This window comes from Nymphalis io, chromosome 5 (genome assembly GCF_905147045.1).
Source record: "Nymphalis io chromosome 5, ilAglIoxx1.1, whole genome shotgun sequence".
Lineage (NCBI taxonomy): Eukaryota > Metazoa > Arthropoda > Insecta > Lepidoptera > Nymphalidae > Nymphalis > Nymphalis io.
In genome coordinates this window covers 12,410,258-12,433,608 of record NC_065892.1, presented here as the reverse complement: position 1 = coordinate 12,433,608, position 23,351 = coordinate 12,410,258, and the positions used below count along the sequence as shown (strand labels likewise).

The 23,351-nt window shown below is 32.1% G+C and overlaps 1 protein-coding gene across 5 annotated transcripts in view; it reads left to right on the top strand.

Annotated features, from left to right (window-relative positions):
- LOC126768633 (four and a half LIM domains protein 2) overlaps positions 1 to 23,351 on the top strand; it is a 156,659-nt gene that overhangs the window by 99,916 nt on the left and 33,392 nt on the right. For 3 of the 5 annotated variants that reach the window (XM_050486840.1, XM_050486838.1, XM_050486839.1), the window contains 4 exons: positions 7,649 to 7,796; positions 9,471 to 9,687; positions 9,771 to 9,874; positions 10,061 to 10,204. In XM_050486840.1, the coding sequence (XP_050342797.1) occupies positions 7,649 to 7,796; positions 9,471 to 9,687; positions 9,771 to 9,874; positions 10,061 to 10,204 (613 nt within the window). Of the gene's footprint in view, positions 1 to 7,648; positions 7,797 to 9,470; positions 9,688 to 9,770; positions 9,875 to 10,060; positions 10,205 to 18,277; positions 18,500 to 23,351 lie in introns of those variants that run through there. The other 2 variants (XM_050486842.1, XM_050486843.1) reach the window with 2 other exon arrangements.

Genomic DNA, 23,351 nt, shown 5'->3' with positions numbered 1-23,351 from the left:
ATTAAATTTTTAAATTTTACATTTATAAATAAAACAGCCAATTTACTTTATTATTGAAGTCAGTTTAATTTCTTATTTATTTCATGGACATACATACGTACAATAGAAAGACAGTATGAAGTTACGCTCTAAAACCCCTATTACAAAACATTATTACACAATTGTTTTGTCTAGATATAACTACATTCATTGCCAGGTACTTATGAAACGTCATCACGGCCACCATAGACAAATATTTGTTTTTAATAGAAATGGTAATTATCGATGTCTATTTGCCAGTCTGCCAACTTATTTTAAATAAAATTTATGTTTTAAAAAGGTGACGTTATTTTATTTATCTACATAAATATAGCTTTAAATCAATTCTTGGAATCCGGTCGCCTTTAAATCTAAAGGTAAAGGCTGTCCTATAGGCGTGGCGCACTTTCTTTTATTAAATGATATCACTGCGGCGTCTTCAACGGGCTTAATGGCATACTCTGATTGTTTTGTAAGGTATAATATCGATAAGTTTAAAAAAAGGGTTTTTAATGGATATACTTACTGTTTAAGCTATTTCTACATTAATTTACATCTTAATTATGGGAGAAGCGCGCCTGCCTATTACATAGACTAGTCTTCATGTCTTATCCTTCTTATATAATTCTTTCATCGAACCGTGACGTGTTGGGAATCTTCTCTTAATTGAATTCCAATGATTCGTACGAAGTGCATTTTTTAATGTGAATTATGGAAAGCATTTTTCACTACAGAAAACATTATATCCTGATCGGCGATTAAGCAAAACATGATATTATATATGAAGATTAAGAATAACTTATTTTTTATTAAAAAAAAGTCGAGATGGCCCAGTGGTAAGAACGCGTGAATCTTAACGGATGAACGTGGGTTCAAACCCGGGCAAGCACCTCTGAATTTTCATGTGCTTAATTTCTGTTTATAATTCATCTCGTGCTTTTCGGTGAAGGAAAACATCGTGAGGAAACCTGCATGTGTCGTATTTCATCGAAATTCTGCCACATGTGTATTCCACCAACCCGCATTGGAGCAGCGTGGCGGAATAAGCTCCAAACCTTCTCCTCAAAAAAGGGAGAGGAGGCCTTAGCCCAGCAGTGGGACATTTACAGGCTGTTACTTACTATTTTATATACCACTTCGATTTTCGACTATAATAGAAAAGACCACCTTTGAGCAGCATTTATTTATGTTACTCTTACGTCATATGATATTTATGTTGTGCAATATAGTATAAAAACTCAGCGCCGTTAAATTACTAATATATTCTTGCATTAGGTTCATGACGAGAACGTGAACTATTGCAAGTCATAAAAGTGCAAGGGTGACATCGTTTGATGAAGCCCCTTTATAAGCAGAGACTTTAAAATATCCAATATAAGAAATAATATATATATATGTAAATTGATTTGGTTTTTATATATGTAAAATTTTATATATGAAAATTAGATCGGGTGTTTAAATAAAGTTAACTAGATGGCAGCGCTCGTCTATGTAAAGAAAAAATTAGTAGCCCTATTGTTTAACTGGCATTTTATTTTAAATAAAAAAAATATATTTAAACAATTTCCTATAACTTGTAACCAAACACAATAAAATTTTACTAATTACTAAATTTTACTTTAGGTATATGGTAATATCCTATTTGTATCGCGTGGAGTCATATTATATAGTCAGGATGACGTTATGATCGGATGTGCGCCAGGTAAGTGTATTTATAAACCAGACTGAAGATACACACGTTTTGTCAGTACAAAATTATTCAACGCCTCCTTGGTCTAGAAGGTTGTTGTTACTCGTTTTGACGTAACCACTGCTTCATCCTAGTCATGATAATTATAGATACATCACAGTCAAATACTATGAAAATAGCCAGAATAGTTACCCAAGTGAATAAATAAATGAACGAGACAGGACCATCCATAGAATCGTTCTCGCCTGTTAATTGTAATGAATCCGAAATGTATGTGTGTGTGTGTGTGTGTGACAAAGTAGATAACATTTAAATATATATACACAGTCAAAAGAACATCATAGTGATCATCATAAGCGGGCAACGACGCCCATAGACAAATGGAGTTTCGAATGCAATGCCGGCTTTAAAAGAACTTATAATATCGACATTTACAGAGAAAACCGCACATGTATTAGAACGCATAGATTTTTTTCTGAAACAGTTATTTTTTTAATCGTTGTAATGTTAGTAATGATAATCAAATTATTTGATTGCTTTGCATGAAATAATTATGTCAAAAATGGAACGAAAATTATAGTCAAAAATTATTTAAACATACAAAAGTAAACTTATATTCTTGAATGTAACAAATAATATTTCGAATATTACATATTTATACGAATGCTAATATATTCATAGGTTATATATTCTCACTTGGCTGACTTCCTAACGTAAAACGTAAATCAAGTCTCGGAGAATACATCAGTAAAATTTATTGCAAGAATAAAAATAGATATCATTTTTAATACGTTGCAGGAGAATGCAATTAATTTTAATTACTAACGATACTTTGTAAAACTTTCTTTAAAATTGTAAAAAAATATTTTTAAACCACTTATGACATTCAGATGCATATATTAATAAGATTTATTATATTGTGCTCTTAAGAGATAAATTAATTTCGACACTACACACGGACGTAGAGAATGAGCACTAAGCATTTTCAGCTGCCGAGTTACGAGAGGCAACAATTTAAGGACAAAATCGACGTGCGAATAGTAAATTTCAGAGCCTTTTCGTTAACTCATTACCAACCGTTACAAAATACAGATAGCCGAATAGTCGCTTCGTCTCTTTCTAGACTGTGGTAAATTCTATGAAGCTATCTTAGTCGATTGCGCATCCTCAAGGTCCACTACGATGTTACTCGATTGTCGTACCGACAGACTGATTGACAATTCGCATTAGCCGACACATGCTAATCCCAATACTACGATGCAATGCTCTAGGAAACAATTTTCATTTGTTCTCGTGTGGGCTACACGACAGTTTAACATATAATATCACACGATACTTCCTTTGAAGGATATAATAAATCTGATATCACAAATCACGGCGATAGTAACAAAGTATCTTATAGAACATTTTTTTTTTCTGTCTTAAAACATAGTATGCAGGAAATTGACGTAATAAATAATGAAGTTTATTTAATTTATAACGAACTGATGTTACAAAAAGCTTTTAATCATTTAGTCTTTACGATCAGTAAAATTCTAGAGCGTCTACATTTAGTGCTTTTTAATTTATAGATTATTTGTACTGTTTTTTATAAAAAAATACTTTCAAATTATGAGAATAAGTAATTTATTATATGGCATTTATTTTTGTATAGATTAAATATGGGTCTTTTTTAGTCATAATAATAAAAAAATAACATTAATCATGGCTACCAACGTTACAGAGGCGAAAATGGAATTCTTAAAAATGTTATCTTTTCAAAAACGGATTATTGTATATCTGTGTAACTCAGCATACTTCTCATGTCAGAAATTAAATGCGTTCCATATGGTATCATGTCGTCGACAGAATAACGCCATAGTCGTACATTGAATATTTTATAGATTTATTATATTATAGGTAGGTGGACGGGTAGATAAGCCACCTGATAGAAGGGGGTCACCAACGCCTTACATTACCAATGAGCTACCAATCTTGAGAACTAAGATGTTATGGCCCATTGTGCCTGTAGTTACATTGGCTAAAATTCACCCTTTTAACCGAAACACAACAATACTAAGTATACTAGGTACTGGCGGTAGAATAAGTAATGAATGAGTGGTACCTACCCCACGGGCACAAAGCCCTACCACCGAGAGCTTAATGAAGGCATAAATGCATAGTTAACATTTTATATTATATGCGCCATTAAAAATGCAATACCATTACGAGCGCTATCATTGTTTACTCGTTACATTTCCTGTAAGCTGTATCATCTATCAAGCTTCCTCTGACCACATCAAAGTTAAAAAAATTCCGTACGTTCAATATTTTATGGCGCGCGCTTTAAAGATAAATTAAAATAACAAAAACTCTTTAATTTTTATTTACGTTCAAATTATCGATAAGCTCTTTGAGAAAAGAAAATATATAATTTTAATCATAAAAAAACAAATATATTTTCATTTATCTTATAATATACGTGGATTATCTACGACTTGGAATATTTACTTTAAGTATTTTATGAGCCGAGATGGCCCAGTGGTAAGAACGCGTGAATCTTAACCGATGATCGTGGGTTCAAACCCGGGCAAGCACCACTGAATTTTCATGTGCTTAATTTGTGATTATAATTCATCTCGTGCTTTACGATGAAGGAAAACATCGTGAGGAAACCTGCATGTGTCTAATTTCACTGAAATTCTGCCACATGTGTATTCCACCAACCCGCATTGGAGCAGCGTGGTGGAATAAGCTCCAAACCTTCTCCTCAAAAAGAGGAGAGGAGGCCTTTAGCCCAGCAGTGGGACATTCACAGGCTGTTACGGTACGGGATTTTATGTTTCAGAGGATTTATACGAAAAAAGGCGTGACTCGTATGATAAGATTTATTTGCAGTCGTTAGTATTGCAAAGTAAGGATGGGATTTTTGCATTTTTTTTTTACGTATAATATAATTTATATAATTATATTTGATACAAAACAGATAGGAAGGTTTTGTACAATCGCGTCTGGATGGGTAGCACTCATAGATCATTTATCTACCGTTAAAAATACTTATGCTCTGTTCCGATTTGAAAGGTGAGTGAGCGAGTATAATTATTGGCACAAGAGAAGTAATCCCTTAGATCTAATTACGGTATGAGAAGTGGTTCTTTATGATAAACAATGACCACTTACCATTCAGGATTTCCATTTTCCGTAAATTTTGTTTATAAAATATCTCGGAAGTAACAGCTTAATTGTACCCATGCGAAGTCTAGGCGGGTTAGTAACTTAAAAATATTTTAATTATTTTCCTTACAACGATCAATCCAGGCCAAACGAAAATTAATAAAAACTGTTCATATTACAAAATAAAAATTTATATAATGATGTAGTTTTATTATGAGTGATCACACAGAATAACACGTCGTCTCAAACACCTTTTTTTTTCTCGCTGGAAAAACACATTTATGTGTTTCCCCCACATGAGGTGGGGGGGGTATGTGGGACTCGCCGGCGCTGAATGCGCCGGAATACCCACTAAAAAACCAGCGGTACCCACTCCATCTTGTCGGGGGACGTTACGGGATCGCTTGCGCATACTACCGTGATCGTCTCAAACACCTAGTACAACCTTAGATAAATCGGTAAAAATCAAGCCACACTATTCTGTGTTCGACTTGAATAGAATAAACTATAATACTCGTACGTATAATTTTTATAGCTTAAGTGTATAATTATAATGTCAGTTATAATTTGTCACAACAATATTAACAAACGATGTAGATAGAGGTATAAAGAATCACTTATCATCACCGTGTTCATTCAATCATGGCGACCGTTACGCTTTGTTAACGTATCAATATGTCGCCTGATATCGCCTCTAGTACGAAAGGTTACGCGAGTGAATATTGTTTGACAATTAATGTTTTTTTTTTTTTTTCAAGGCTTATTAATTTATTCAAGGTGCATGCATCTATTCTGTTAACTTATAAATTTAAAGTACTTATATAATTCGTATATGATTTTTTTTAAATATTTATTGTGGTTACTTGAATAAAGAACTTTGGTTTTATACAGAATATACTATTATTCATGTTTAACATGTTTGTTAAATTTTGTTCATTTGTTTTTTTTTAAATGAGATAATATCGTCATAAAATAAAATAAAATTTTAATTGTGGCATATCTTTCACAATTCCGGCATTGTTTTGTAAATAATAAAAAAGAACGTGATAATAATAATTTGAGAAGATAGACATTTTTATATTGCTAATCTTTCACAATTAATTATAATGATAACATTATTAAAAACGTATTTTGTTAAATAACTATTTGTTATTTATTAATACATCTCCACGGCTTATATACCATCACCTAGCTCTACTTACGCTTGTCTATGGCCCGTGTATAAGGAATGTTGGGATGTGTGTGCTAGAATTTCGTTACCTCATAAAAGAGAGAAGTCAATTAATAATAATCATTTATTTGCAAATTTGTTTTTCTTTTTAATAATTTTCTTTATTAAATTATTGTATCTGTTTGAATTGAATATAACTTATAAATTTCGTCGAGCGAGATTTCCCTGTCTACAATATTTTACCGAATTCTATTCATTATGAAATTAATTTGAAATCATTAAAATAAGTAAAGTATGAATAAACAGTAATATTATGCTTTTCACCACTTCTTTAGTTTAGTGGCTAGTTGTCTATCGAATGAAACAAAAACTAAAGTAACTAAATTGTATGAAGACTAAATAAACATATATTTATAGTATTATTTATACCTTATAAAATATTTTTATTACGTTATAAAATATTTTTTTTTAAGATAAAACGTATATACGTGTTATAAACTGCTTGAAATAGGATTTGACAGAATCATACAGACCGCCACCTGACTAGGTTAGTTGATATTTTAAAAAAAAAAATTTCAAATTCTTCTAAATATTACCTATGGCATGGCCCATTGCTGAGAACGCCAAATGTAGTATTAAAATATTGCCTGTATTATTAAGAAGTGTATTTTGTTAGTGTATAGCGAATATTTTGTTTTCATACTTTGATGACACGATCTTATTTGTTTTCACTCCGTGTTGTATGACAGGCTTTTATACACCTACTTGTTTATAAACAATGATGTCATGTATAGAACACGCTTTATTGCGATGTTAAGGAAGCAGCAGAAATCATTATAAGGTACAGAAATAATTCGTCTTACTTGAATTTTACTAACGGTTTATATAATTGATAAATTATGAAAATACAAGTTTGTGTTTTAAATATTCCTGTTTCTTTAGATAAGTGGTCTTTCTTGATTTTCTATAAATAAAATTCCGCTTTAACATTTGTATTCTTATTGTATACAAGAGAATGAGAAGTTGTTGTTATAAGGCGGAAAATTTCAAGGGAAATATATATACATGTAATTCAAACAATTGTATTTAATTTTAACGTAATGGTGCAAATTCGTACGGTCTGTATTATATTACATGCTTTTGTCTTATACATAAAAAGAAAACAGAGCATAAGCAACAAATATTTTTATATTTTGTTTATGCTTGACCAATCCATCGTAATCAATTTTAGTCACTCGCTCTCAAAAATTACAATACAAAGCCTCGCCTAAACATTACATTATATACATACTACTGGTGGTAGAGCTTTGTGCAAGCTCGTCTGGGTAGGTACCACCCACTCATCAGATATTTTACCGCAAGACAGCAGTACTTGGTATTGTTGTGTTCGGGTTTGAAGGGTGAGTGAGCCAATGTAATTACAGGCACAAGGTACATACCATTTTGGTTCCCAAGGTTAGTGGCGCATTGGTGATGTAAGCGATGGTTAACATTTCTTACAATGCCAATGTCTACGGGCGTTGGTGACCACTTACCATCAGGTGGCGCATATGCTCGTCCGCCTTCCTATTCAATAAAAAAAAACATACATTACAAATTTCTTCTTATTTTTTCAGGAAAACCTGCAAGTCGTGTGGATGTGATCGGCTGCAGCACTCCGTTTACCATGAAGAACTGGGGTCGGTGCGCGACCGTCTCGGCTTGCGAGAGTCCCGCGGGCACATTTCTTACGACAACAGTCCCCCGGGCCTCACCGCTAAACAGGTGAGCAATAGCAATCGTTATGTGAAATAATAAAAATAGAACAACCATTAAATACTACAAAACTTAACAATCGGTACTCGTTATGTCGTACGCAATAATCGACCAAATACTAAGTATCATTATAACTTGCAGTGGTTTAAACTTCGTTAGCTTTGAAAGCCAAAGCAAGTAAGACCGCTACATTTTTTATTATAATATTTGATATCTACCTTTTTTCTCCTTTTAGAATTATTTTACAAAAACCTATATTTTTAATATTTATTTTTTGTAAGTTTTGGATATCTCACACACTAAAGTACTTACACCGAATGTTCAGGCAGTTCAAATTTCAATTTAAATGCTCGTTAGGAAAACTGGCAAATGGGCTGCCCACCTGATGATAAGTGAGCACCACTGCCCATAGACATTAGGGCTATAAAGAATTTTCCCCATCACTTATATCGCCAACACGCCACCAGCTTTTGAACTAAGGTGTTATAATCCTAGTGCCTATAGTTACACTGGTTCACTCAACCTCCAAATCGGAACATAACAATATTAAGTATTGTTGTTTGGTGGTAGAATATATGGTGAGGGGTCTTGCACTAACTAACCTTCCAAACGGGCTTGCACCAAGCCCTACCATCAAGAAGTTTCATTATATAACCACTAGAGGAGTATCCAGAAAAGCGACGCAATAAACCGAAGTTAATCTTTGCACAACTATATCGAAGCAATAGCTAGTAACAATTTAATTGTGAACTTCAGAAACCGGGCATAAACAAGACTACTCGTGCTAAAATTATTTGAAAGAGTGGAAAATAAATATTTAAACTATATTATAAACACGGTTATTAAAAGTAAAGACTCAAACAATGAATTGTTTTACATATAGCGTATTTAACGTTAGTTATGAACAATGGTTAAGTTATACAAATAACAGATACTAAGAATTCAGAATTTTTGTTTATTAAATAATAGATAAAACAACAAAAAATATTATCCATCAAATTTGAAGAGTCGTCGTCGTCAAGTCGATGTCGAGTCAATGCTGATCTTATAAACGCTTATGTGTTATACAAACAGCCATTTAATTAAATTATTTTTGACATTCATATTCCATTATACTATATAATATTAATACTATAAATACGAAAAGAAGTTTTTTTGTTACACTTTTACGTTTTACCTACTCAACCGATCATTATGAAATTGCATATACGTTGTCAGGGGTACTGAAAAGAAGATACTGCCCTATAACTATCTCCACCGCCCCCTTACATGCGGACGAAGCCGCAGGCGGAAGCTATTCAATATGAAGCATTACAATTGCTTTTTGATAATCAATTACCTGTAAAGAAAATAACAACCTGCGAACGACCGGCTAAAGAATTTCGGCAGGGTTTTTTATTGACAACTTTTATAAATGGCTTTCTTTTATAAAAAAATGTTAGATTTGTAATTTTCAAGATGTGCTATCATTATATACCTACATAATCTTTTTTTATAAAATAAAGTTGAACAGACAGCAAACCTTTCATTTTTAGCGGGAACTGCTAAGATGTTATGTCCTTTGCCTACAGTTTCACGTTCAGTTCAGCAGTTTCTAACCGGAAAACAACAATACGAAGTATTGCTGTTTAGCGACAGAGTATGTGTTTTAGTGTTAATTATTTTGTGTACTACACATTGCAGACCGAACTATACTGGACAGCCTTGGCGGAACGAACTCCAAACGCAGTAGGTGGCGTCACTGGCCCCGCTGCGTGGCGTGCGTGGCGAACCAAAGCCTTAGCTACACAGCTTCCGAAGCAAGACTTATCGCTGGCACACTGTAGGCACATAGACGACACCCACCGTAAACAGTTTGAAGATTTTGTAGCAGCCCGAAACGAAATTGCATTAGATATTGGTATGTTCTCTATAGCGCCATCTATCGGACAATAGCTACAATCAGTGTCAAAGCCAAATTAAGCGAACCAATATCTGTTACAGGACTTGCATGTCAACATCACGGTCCTTCCGTCGAATGTATGGGTTGTACTAAGACGATTCGTAATGGCAATGTTGTAATACAGGCACCGCGTATTAATGAAGAGGTAAATGGAACCATTCAATTTAAATCCATCATGAAACCATCCTCATTTAACCTAAGAAAATAATCAGCGCCATCTATTTAATAAAAATATATCAACAATAACACGGATGTCGCTAGGAAGTTTAAAAATGTATTTAACTATTCGCCGCAAGATGGCGCTAACGGTAATATTATATTTCCTCTCCAGGCCTTATTTCATCCAGCATGCTTTACGTGTTCCGAATGCGACGAGTTGCTTGTCGAACTTGCCTATTGTGCTTTGGATGGTCGTCTCTACTGTGTTCGACATTATGGAGAGCGTCTCAAGCCGAGGTGTCATGCGTGTGATGAGGTATGTCTATATGCTTAAATATATAATAAAATTTCGAAATTTATTGCTTGCATTTTTATTATGAATTAATTATTGTTATTTTATAATGTTTATAAATAAGATTTTCACATCACTAACTATTAAACTGTACTTTGTTTATGATTTATTTGAAACTATAAAACAAGACTGGCGCGCATTAAAACATAAATGTCAAACGAAAATCAATAAATTATAATAGGCGGTTAATACACAAATTATACACAAGTACTGTTTACGTACACTTTAATAAAACATACATTATATCGATGTTGCCTAATTCTGGCATATGTTTGTTGTAAACATTCAAAATTCTTGCATTTAAACGAAACATTATGACAGCTGGTCACAAAGTAAATAATAATATAAATAAAAGCAAATCCATAGATAAGCAAATAATAAATTAAAACTTTTTTAAACCTACCCCAATATATTCAAGAGATCATATGATTGATTTACTGCCAATTAATTTAGGTAACGAACGTGAGTCATTGATGAGATAATTACTGATGCATTGATCATTGCTTGCCCTATTTAGAGTGAAATGATTCCATTTGAAAACGGGATATAATAATTAAATGAATTATCTATCAAAATTGCAATTCCAATTTAACTATTTAAAAGTCAATTCATAAGTTAAATCTTTATTTAAAATATAATTTTTAAGACATGAGAATATGCCTTGAAAAATTATTTATAGGGTTCGGAATTTTGCCAAAGACATAGCATTTATAATTTTACTACGTATTGATTATATATTGCCTCATAACCTTAAACCGAAATACAAAACTAATCACACCCAGTATTATCTAAACACAACCAATTTATAATATAACAGATAAAACATCCGATTACTGAAGCGAAGATTCGGTACAGAAAAACATTACAAACAACGATCACACAAGAATCCCATAGTCACATAATATATGTATTGAAATACGATGCCAGGTATATAAATAGAAATATCATTATAATTGTAATTAATATATCATTCTGCCAATTGGAAATGAACACATGACTACTACAGAACTTTCTTTACGGCTGTGTTCACAATATTAGCAAATCTATTCTTTATTAAACAAAATTTGATGTTGAACTCGACCGTGAAATGCTTAAAACCGAATTACGATGATATAACCCTTAAGTATTATAATTATAATATTCAATGTCGCTTGCCACTGCCATTTCAAGTTTGTTCTTCCAAGGTAGGTTCACAGTTTAATTAAACTCGACGATGCATTTTATTATTTATTATTTAAATTAAAATATTAAATATATTTAAATTGTAAAAAAAACTCAAATGTATTGTATTGTATACCAATATAATATATAGTAGTTACTGATTCCGCGCTCTTTTATTTTTTAAATATATTTTTTCAGCATTAAGTTTATAATTCATTAATGTAAAAATGTTTCATTACAGGTAACAAAAATACATTTTATTGTTTAAGTCTCAATAGGTTTAGTTCCTTGAAAACCGTTTTCTTTAGACTATGTATAAAAATTAGAAATATTGCATAAAAAGATTTTACGTTCTCGTTTCGAAAAAAATTTTTATGATAAATTTCTTTTAAACAATAGCTTGGTACCTAGTTTTATTACGCAAGACTATACATAGCACTGGTAGTAGGGCTTTGTGCAAGCTCGTCTGGGTAGGTACCACCCACTCATCAGATATTCTACCGCAAAACAGCAATACTTGATATTGTTGTGTTCCGGTTTGAAGGGTGAGTGAGCCAGTGTAATTACAGGCACAAGGGACATAAAATCTTAGTTCCCAAGGTTGGTGGCGCATTGGATATGTAAGCGATGGTTGACATTTCTTACAATGCCAATGTCTAAGAGCGTTGGTGACCACTTACCATCAGGTGGCCCATATGCTCGTCCGCCTTCCTATTCTATAAAAAAAAAAAAATTTATTTAAAATACATACATCTTAGCACACTATTTTATGAAAATAATGAATGAACAAAGTAATAGGTATAATACCTATAAAGGTTAAAAAACAGTGATCACTAATAATACTTTTCACCTGATCCTATCGTAAGCTATATCAGCTTATATATTTTTCATTAAAACGCCAACATAACATACAATATACAATTCTAAAGTACACACGAAATATTAAAATGCTACAAGTTACATCGCAGGCTAACTCATCGCAAGACACTACAAAACCTAAATATAAACAAAATATTTTCTATAGCAATAATTAGAAGAAATGGGTGCCCAAAATAATCCTCCTGGAATAATTTGACAGCATCTATTTAACATGTCGTTTTGATATATAACAGTACATTTCAATATTGTATACGTAATATTTATGTATACAAATAATATGTTACGAAATAACGTTAGCTATTTTTGCCCGGAGCGTCTGTCTGACTGACATTTACCAGTTGATACTAAGTTAAGCTTCAGAATGAGACAAATCCATACTAATATATAAATACGAGTGACTAGGTCTGTTGCGTTTTCGCGGGTAGACCACTGTACCGATTTTAATGTAATTTAATATAAGTTAAACCCTGAGCCGAGATGGCCCAGTGGTAAGAGCGCGTGAATCTTAACCGATGATCGTAGTTTCAAACCCGGGCAAGCACCACAAAATTTTCATTTGTGATTATAATTCATCTCGTGCTTTACGGTGAAGGAAAACATCGTGAGGAAACCTGCATGTGTCTTATTTCACTGAAAATCTGCCACATGTGTATTCCACATGTAGCGTCTTTAGTCCAGCAGTGGGACATTCACAAGCTGTTACGGAAACCCTGAAGAGTAAAACAGGCCTAAACTCGCAGATATAAATAAATTATTACGGTTGGCGGTTGAATAACTGGTAAGTGAGTGGTAACAGAAGAAATCTGCATAAAGTGCGTCAATTCTTTTAAAAGTAATTCTAAAGGGGAATGGGCAAGTTGATTTGAAAATTATCTTACGTGCCTTACTCACTCAACAAAAGTAATGATACGTGTATGACATCAAGAGCTATTTATACTTCTAATCTAATATTATAAATACAAAAGTAACTGAAAGGTGAAGTAAGCTTGTATTCCTAGGATAGACTATGACCTTCCTTAGGGTTTAAGTTTGCTTCATACCAAATTTCATCCAAATCAGTCCTGTAGTTTAGCCCTAAAAGCGTAGCAAACAGCCAGATTTACTTTCGCATTATTATTTTTAACTATCATGATTTCTCAACACGAGTTTTTTTTTATAGTATAGGTTGGTGGACGAGCATATGGGCCACCTGATGGTAAGTGGTCACCAACGCCCATAGATATTGGCATTGTAAGAAATGTTAACCATCGCTTACATCGCCAATGCGCCACCAACATTGGGAACTAAGATGTTATGTCCTTTGTGCCTGTAATTACACTCACTCACCCTTCAAACCCGAACACAGCAATAACAAGCACTGCTGTTTTGCGGTAGAATATCTGATGATTAGAGTTATTATAGACTTCTAAAATAATTGTTACATTGCCGAGATATATGAAATGTTATTTTTGTAATAATTATGTCGTTTATCATAATTATTAATTAAATTATCATTGTCTTTTATTATATTCTAAATTTAGTACTTACAGTTATAAGTGGTCACGGATTTGTGCCGCGAGGAACGACTAACCCCGATAGTTTAAGCGGGATTTAGACGACATGGCTTAAAGTTCTATTTTTTGTTTATTTCATTTATAATATAATCAATAGCCAATCACAATCCACTGCTGGACATAGCCTTCTTCCAAGATGCGCTAATGTTCGCGGTACGGGTCTCGCCTGAATCACGGTGTCATCAGTCCACGTGGCTGTAGATTTATATTTCGTATAATTTTCATTCAAAAATGATTAAAAGTAAATAACATATAAGGTAACCGTTAATTAAAAACCCTTCATCATAATTCAGCTAATTGTAGTCTACTAATGGATATAGATTTCTCCCGAGGTACGCCAAAGCTGCCGCTTGTTCGATTTTCGATTTCAATCAGATTCGATTCGAACCCGCTTCTTCATGTCATTGGTGCACCTGCCTAGAGGGCGCTGCGCTAAATTTCCAATGGCTCTATTAGTAAAAAAGTATTAAGACTAAACCGACTAAGTTTAATTAGGACGAGGCCCTCAAAAGGTTAAATGTCTTTCAACATCTTTAAAGGCACAAGTTTTCTGCAACGCCAAATTCCTAATACCTTAACAACGAATATCGTATCGATTGATTCGATCGCGGATGTAAGAATACGAACAAATCAAGGCGATATCTTTCATCAACGCGATCGTACGTGGCATCAAATAGAAACGTGAGTGACATTGTAAATATTTGGCACGTGAGGTTGTTCCCTAGGAATCTCTTATTCAAATCATTTATCCAGTATTGTTTCTGGATAAGATTTTTGTTATGATTTTACTCTGAAAAACAATTTATCGACAACCGGTTCCCGTGTTAGATTAAAATGATTGAACATATCCAGATGTTATAGCTTCTTGTATTATATGTATATTGTACGATCGCAGCGCTTTGTCTAAAATTAAAAGATATACTACGGTTAAAGAGCTCACGACCAAGCGCTTTAAAGCAAACAGTGAATTAGTAAATAAATTATAAAACAATCATAAAATTAATTCTTAAAACCGAATAGACTGACAATTTCAATAATTCTTCCTCAATTATATTGTTTCCATACTCTTAGTTTGGATCGCTTTCAATTTAATACGATTGCGATTGCTTTGATTCGTTAACCTGTACGCGAGTATTCTGCTGATTATATTTTAACACTTAATTAAATATAACAGACTAATTTACGATGTTACAAAGATTTAATATACCAATAAATCATATTGTTAGACGCTAACGTAATGAAATTGTTTCACATTTATCAAATTCTTTACCAGATAACTTAAAAAAAATATTTACCTTTAAATTTATATGAGAATGTATTAGCAATGGGAATAGCAGATTGATTTTATTATGTCGGTGTAAGTCCCTACGTTTTACAAAACGCTAACAAAGTTTTCAGAATACATCTAGTTTTATAGTATGTAGGTTAAAAGATAATTATATACAAATAAGTTCTTGATCAAGACGTCAATGATTATCTCGCCTTTTCAGCTAAATAAATTTCTGAACGCTTACTATAAAAAATACTTAATATAGGGCAAAATGTTAAAATAATATTTAGTCGACGACATGCAATACGCTTTACGTTGACAATATTAATGTGGCGCAACAGCTGTTCATTCATGTGGAGAGCATATTTTGAAATAAATGCACGTCGTTAAATCTGTGGCCACGATTCTTATATATTTTATTTATATAATAACATAACAAATACAATACAAATAATAATGGATAAGAAAAGAATGATTACTGTCCCTTGCTAGTTTCTTGTTTTTTGACCAACAATTCATAAGCAGTTATCAAAACCATAAACAATTTAAATTATATTTATATTTGACAACTATATAATGTTATAGGCATCACTTATACTTCTTGCAGTTTCTTGTATATTTTGTTAAATATTGATTTTGCTCTTTATATCATTATTGATGTTACATTTGAAAGAAGAAGGCACAGAGCATTGTAATTATAAGTAAGGCCGTAAAACATTATCGACCCCGCGTATTTAATTAAACACTGATTTATTTTTATGTTATCAAATATTTGGCTTGTAAAATCATCATAAAACCGTTTATGTAAACATTTTCGTGTTTGGATGTTTGTTACTCAATCACAATCGATTATAGTCTAGACAATTCTGAAATATACTTTACTTTGCGCCTAAATGGTTTGTTAGTAAAGCGGTAAACATCGACTAAAGGGAAAAATCAAACTATAAAGTAAATAAGTGGAATATTAACCAAAAGTTGTTAAAGATGATTTAGATCGGAATTATTACTACGTTAATTTATGTTTATTTTTTGTTTTATTTACAATGTCCATGTGCTAGTGAGTGAGTGGCCTTTTAAAGAAATAAAATAATTTTAAGGGTCTTAGAAAGTGCCGTAAAATGACTATAAAGCTAGAGTGAATTAAAATTGTTATTCTTTTCTATAGGTGAGGCATTCGTTCAAATTTTTCTTTGTGGGATTCTTTTGGCCTAGTTTATGAATACAAAATAAAGAAGTAACTGTTATTTTCAACTATGAGTTTATCTTTATTGTATTAATTAGTTATTTCCTTTCTGCTTTTCTTTTCTCCGTAATATTTCACGAATCTACAAAGACCCAATAAGTATCTCAGAAAATGTCAAAACAGACACGGAAATTCTATTTAAATTATTCTAGATCAAGTACACGCTATCAGAGTAAGTAGAAATAAGAATTAAATATTATAAAATGATCTTAGTATATATACTTGTATAATGTATAATGTCATCTGAGCTTACTACAGCGTATAATTATTTTCCACGAAATCTTAATTAATGCCAGTCTTTTAGAAATAACAAATGAGTGAGGTTATTGTACTGACATGGGAAAAAAAACCTTTTGTGAACCTTTCAAAGTTCAATGGCATTAGAAAGTTTAGATTTATAAACTTATTGCGTTTTATCCTTTTATAATAAGAATTTATATTAATACCTACTTTGATTCATTCGTTCAATCACTCAATCATCTAATTAAAATCATTTAATTCGAAATACACTTACTGGTGGTAGAGCTTTGTGCAAGCTCGTCTGGGTAGGTACCACCCACTCATCAGATATTCTACCGCAAAACAGCAGTACTAGGTATTTTTGTGTTCCGGTTTGAAGGTGAGTGAGCCAGTGTAATTACAGGCACAAGGGACATAACATCTTAGTTCCCAAGGTTGTTGGCTCATTGGTGATGTAAGCGATGGTTAACATTTCTTACAATGCCAATGTCTATGGGCGTTGGTGACCACTTACCATCAGGTGACCCATATGCTCGTCCGCCTTTCTATTCTATAAAAAAATCCTTGGTTATATGCAGACTTGAAATTAAAAATTAAGTGTTATGTGATTTAAAATAAAAGCAATTTTCAGAATCCTATGAATTGTTAAAGAAATAACTGGTATGTTGTTTTGTTAAGTCGTCCAAAGCGATTTATTCCACGGAAGTTATCTGGAAATAAGATTGAATGTCGATTTATTATATTGAATGGTGATCCACTCAAACCGCAATAATACCTATGTACTTTAAAACAACAGAATATCTAGTTACAAGCTGAAACAGTGACGAACCACTTGTTACATAACCCATCCCTAACTGTATCAATGATTCATAACATTAGTAATTCTAATTATAATATATAGTTTAAAATAACCTTAGTTTAACGTGAATCCGATAATGTTTGTTCAGTATTCGCTTATGGAATAAAAATAACACTTGAACAGTAACTGTGCTGAATTGTTCACACCTTACCAGTTATTCAGCAACCATTGCGTCGTTTGCTACAATCGCGCGCATTACGGGAAAATTTTCGCCATTTTAATATTTTGACGTTTTTTTTTTTTAAATCAAACAGCAATTATAACTTTGCTTTGGGACTTAACGCTTTCAGCCACAAAGTTTTCAGGTATGATTTAATATTTCATTTATGTTTATAATTATTTCGTACTCATAGTTCAAAACAATAAATTAATACAACGTATGAATGTTTGGGCGTATCTGAAGTGGTGGCCTACTTTGAGATTCAAACAAATTATTATTACTACATTACGAGTAGGATTGCATCTCGAGTTTCAATGGTAGATGTATCCAACCGGTGAATTTTACTTTTGTTTATTCATTTTGTATTAAAAATGTACCATTATGAAAATTGTATTGATTTGTTGAGTTAATTAAATCTTTATTAACATAAAAAATACATGAGATTTCTAAAAACTTTATATTAACTATATAAAAAATTACACGAAAACTGTATTTGCTTCTCAATTTTCCGCAACGCATTGCGGAAGCGGCGACAGGTTCGACTTCGGCCTAGCAAAGAATTCCTTCATCGATCCCCTAAATAGCGATCGATCTCTTTGAAGTTGTGCGAGCTTGTTTATAGACACTAGTTCGATGTAATAAATATAATTGACGCACACACGCGACAACGAACACTTCTTAGTTGTACAGCGTTCGCCAACTGAGAACTCAATACTCTTTCGACATCTACCGAGGACGTGTCTCTTCCAGCCAGTGCATTCAACGATTTACCAAAAGAAGTTCGAGAGTGATTCGTCATTGTGAAACGATTCGATTTTTAAAATAGCGCGCGAAGTTTTGCCGCGATTGTGTTTTGTGCGTTCGGAAACGAGCAATAGAAAAAGTAAATTGTGAGTGACGTTTAAAACGAGCATGTGTTTTTACCTTTCCTTTGCAAAATTCCACAACTGTTGAAATTCAGCAATAATTATTTATTCCTTTATAATTTAAAGTACTTGTCTGAGAAATTAATGATATAAATAATTATAAAATATTTAATATAAAACATAAGTAGCTCTTTGTTTGACACAAATTCTTGTTAAGTTTAATTTTTTAAGACAGGATATACTTATGTGTACTTTTTTCAAATTAAATAATTTTATTTCGTCACCAACCTTGATGTTGATAATTATAAAAAAAACTTGTACTGTAATGTTTAACAAACAATTGAAATAAGCAATACAAATATTTGAAATATTTAATTTCAATTTACAGCTTCAAAAACTACGGTTTTTAATGCAAAACAAATCACTTGAACTAAAAAGTGTCTCTACTCGCCACTAGATGGCAGTTTTCAACAATTATTACAAACGAAAAGAAAACTATAGTATACTCTTTTTTTTTAAAGAGGTAGTTTTTTGTCTCCATTTAGAAATTATTTTAAAGTAAATCTTTAATAGAAAAATATCGGTTTCATTTAACTCATGAAAGTATGTGTTTTATTGTATATATTTTTTTTATACATTTTTCTTTATAACATTTGATTGTTTCAAGATGAATGCTATTATTAGGTATAATTATGTATTCTTAAGTAATATAACATGTCTCTGTAATGAAATTTTATAATGAGTTTAAGATGACCCCGAACTTGTAATAGCTGGCGAACGAACTCACCGATAACAAACTTTCAAATCTTCGTACCAGTCGTCGTTCGTATAAGATTTTGTCATTCAGCCGTCTGGTACTTTTTGCAAATAAAATTAATATAGGATATATAACCAGATATAGGACCGGTGGGATAAATAAACAATAACATAAAATTATAGTCCTGACACAAACTTCAATAATCGTTTTGGAATGTGTTATCTCCGCCCGTCATATCTTTGCTTAATAATTATTTGTTTAATAAGAAAAATCATAGTTATAGGGCCGAGATGGCCCAGTGGTAAGAGCGCGTGAGTCTTAAACGACGACCGTGGGTTCAACCCGGGCAAGCACCACTGAATTTTCATGTGCTTAATTTGTGATTATAATTCATCTCGTTCTTGTGTTGGTGGTATAAAAATAAATTCAGCCACATGAGTATTCCACCAACCCGCATTGGAGCAGCGTGGTGGAAGCTCCAAAAACCTTCTCCTCAAAAAGGGAGAGGAGGCCTTAGCCTAGCAGTGGGAAATTCACAGTCTGTTACTGAATAAAAATAACTAGTAATAACATTCAATTACAACGTTAATAAGCTGTATGACCTGATCTGACGACTAGGTAGCATAAGACAAATGGACTGATGGATTTGTATCAGTTTAGTCAATAACGACTATTTTTTTCTAGCCCTTTATGCTCTGAATCAGAGTGTTTACTTTTAGCACAGATCATATAATACTATCCTTTAGGCATGATAAATGAAGATTCCGGTGAAGTTTTAAAATACTCATACAAATACTTAATTGAAAAGGATTTAATATTGATTAATTTAAATTTATTTAATTAATCTGTTCAATTAATTAATCAATGACATTAATTTACATTCAAAACCATAATATTTTAGCTTATAGAGAAGCTTTTCGTGCCTTACACAAACATAATTATCTGTAAAATATATAAAAATAGCTTTTATACTGCCTATCGTATATATATTATTTCTAAAAATCGCTGGCTGACTCGTTCATCTAGAGGCTAATTTATAAGGCCGTAGATTCCGATGTCAAACGCCAACAAAAAGTTAATGGGTTTGTCCGTAAAAAAATTCAGTAATAGGAGCATTCTGAAACACACTCTGGTCGTTGGTCTTGCGCCTGAACTCTTTCCCGTCGTGTTAGATTTGTCGTTCCATCGTAATAGAGAGTCAGGAAATAAAAATGGTTTTGTCTAAAACAAGAAAAATGTTAGCTGACTACTATACACATACTTCACAATCGTAATATTTTGCGCTTCACAGTATTTGTGAGTTAAATGACTTAAATAAGCTAACCAACCGAACACTCGATGTCGTTTCCTTTAAATCACCCGTTACGATTGTATTTTAAATATAAATCATCTCAAGCAAGTGACATACATATAATATATTGCTTAAATTACATACAGGATTATTTCTTCAATTATATTCAAGTCAACTGTACATTCGATAGGTAAGCCACAATCTCTTTTCGTGAAAATAAACTCTTTTTTTCCCTAACTAATATGAATGAGCAGCAGAATCTCTGGCCACGGAATACAGCCTTATTAATAGACCACCAGACTAATAAGGCAGTTAATACAAAATATGTCAAATAAATAATAATATCTGTGTGCTAATTATATACTTAAGAGCGATCTTTTTAGTACCACATATTAATAACCAAATTCCAATCGGACAGTCATATGTTGAACACGTCCGAACATTTATAATATGAAAAATTTAATGTATTCTACTTAGTTATTTGTATGTAGTTCATTATCTATTTAATTTAGTTTCAACAAGAATCATTGGAGGGACGTAAATTAACTGAGACGGAGCGCGAAGCTAAAAAATCAAATAACATCTGCGCGCGCGCTCGCCAACTCGGATTAAACGATAAAAATCTGGACACTGTCATGCCATACGTCTCAGTGGCCAGTAATAGATCACTTTGACATTGTGACAGAGCTTAAATTGTTAAAGGCTTAAATTGTACCAAGTACCTAATAAACATTCAAACATTTTAGTTATAATGTAAGATTTCACGTATTTTAATACTGAACAAATTTTTATGCGGTTTAAAAGTTCAATGACCGAGCTTCTTTTGTTATACAACTGACAGCTAAAGTTTGTTATTGCCAAAAAACCGTAAATGTATTTTACTTATTTAATTATATTTACATGCTTATAATGTAATTTCAATAATTATCGATGTTAAAATGAAAAAGATTTGCCGTAACGCTATGTATTTACATAACAAAATAATATTAAATCTTTTAAAGAGCTTAAATAATACAAAATAAATAACAATTTTGTACTTATTCGTAAGTCTATTAAATTAAAAATCTTTATCCTTTTTCAAAAATCAATATAAACGTACTTTGAATATTATAAGAATGATATAATATGTAAAATCGTCCAAAAAGGTTTAACGTGATCAAAAAGTCAAAACAATACCGGGTCTCTAATTCCTTTTTAAAAAGTGCGCCTATTTCACAAAATTTTAATATTGTAAATATTTGTTGATATCGTTTCAGGTAAATATGTATCAAAACACAATTAAACTTTTTCAGTCTAATTTAACATGTTACTAAATGCAAATAAATTGTAGTTCAAATAAATATTAAACAATTCAATCATATAACCCCTTTAAAAGCTGCTAATTGATAGACCGAGATGGAATTATGAGAACATTATTATGTTGATAAGAATCATAAATCAAACGTGGATGTTTAGTTCTTGCATAAAGCGGGCCACGGTGCGCACGGCCCGTACGTGACGTCACGGGTGTCCGATTACTCCGCCCGCCTAGCGCGTAACTTTCACTCCATCCCAAAGGCAAGGTCACGACTTTCGGGGTATTCGCGTTCAGTGCACGCAGCACTCGATTCACAACTTGCTGTCTCGTTTTTGTTTATATATAATTACTCGTGTAGAAAGAGGATGAGAATACGTTAAGTGAGCTTCTTAATTTGACGACATAAAAGAGTATTAATTAAACCGATCCGATTATAGATAGATCCGGTTATAGAAGTAGTTTGTGTGCATTGTTACCATAAACAGTGTATTGTTATTTTTTTAATACAAAAAAAATAGGAAAGTGTAATCGAAGATTGTCTCGGTTTGATACTGTAACAGATTTTTTAAACTATTTGATTGTATGAAGTTGATAGGTAAAGAAATATATATAATTTATTGTAACCGAGAAACCGTCACCCACACATTGCATCGAAGTACAGATCACGTACTTTTCATCATAATCACGTCATACCTCCCCAATTAGAATATCCGAATTCTCAATTATCATTAAGAGAGCGAGATTAATAACATAATATTAAATCTACGACGGAATAGCTTTTAAGAAACTTCCATGTATGATAATCAGTTAACAACAAAAACTAAGATCAAGTTAGTGCATTAAAACTTAAACTGGCCCTTTTTAGTACCAATAATATTTTTAATTTTTATAGTTTTTTTTATTGAAAATTTCTATTTTTCATAGATTTTTGTTAATTTATTTTTATAACAATTTTATTCTACCTATTTTTATTTATTACGTTAGTATTAATCATCAAGAATCCATTGTTTCTTGGTGATTAATTGGTGTTGTCTAATGTTCCGAAAATATAAAGGCACCAATAATAGCTATAAAATAATCGCTGGCAATATGACAAAAAACGTTGCGTTGTTTTTGAAAAAGTTCAAACGTTTATTATTAAAGTACTGAGACGCGCGCAAAATTCTCATTTTTTATCCTATAGAGTTCGATGACTCACAAGTTATGTCAGATACGAGTATCAAATTAAATTACTCTTTTCTGAGTTTGCCAAGTTTTTCAAGGTCAAGTTTTAGACGCCTCGCTTTGTCATAAATTTCTTACATTTCACTTCTTAAATTGGTTAAAAATTCAACGCCTCTACACCCCGGTCAATGGAAAATCACTGAAGGAATGAAAGACTAAATGGTGGCTTTTATAAAGATAGCCAAATATTTCGCCATTAAAATAAGACATATAACTATATCGTAAAAAGATATTAAAATACATTTGAAATATAACATAGCTATGACGGGTGTTATCTAGATTAGCAGTATAATTTGCATTGTTATATCTAT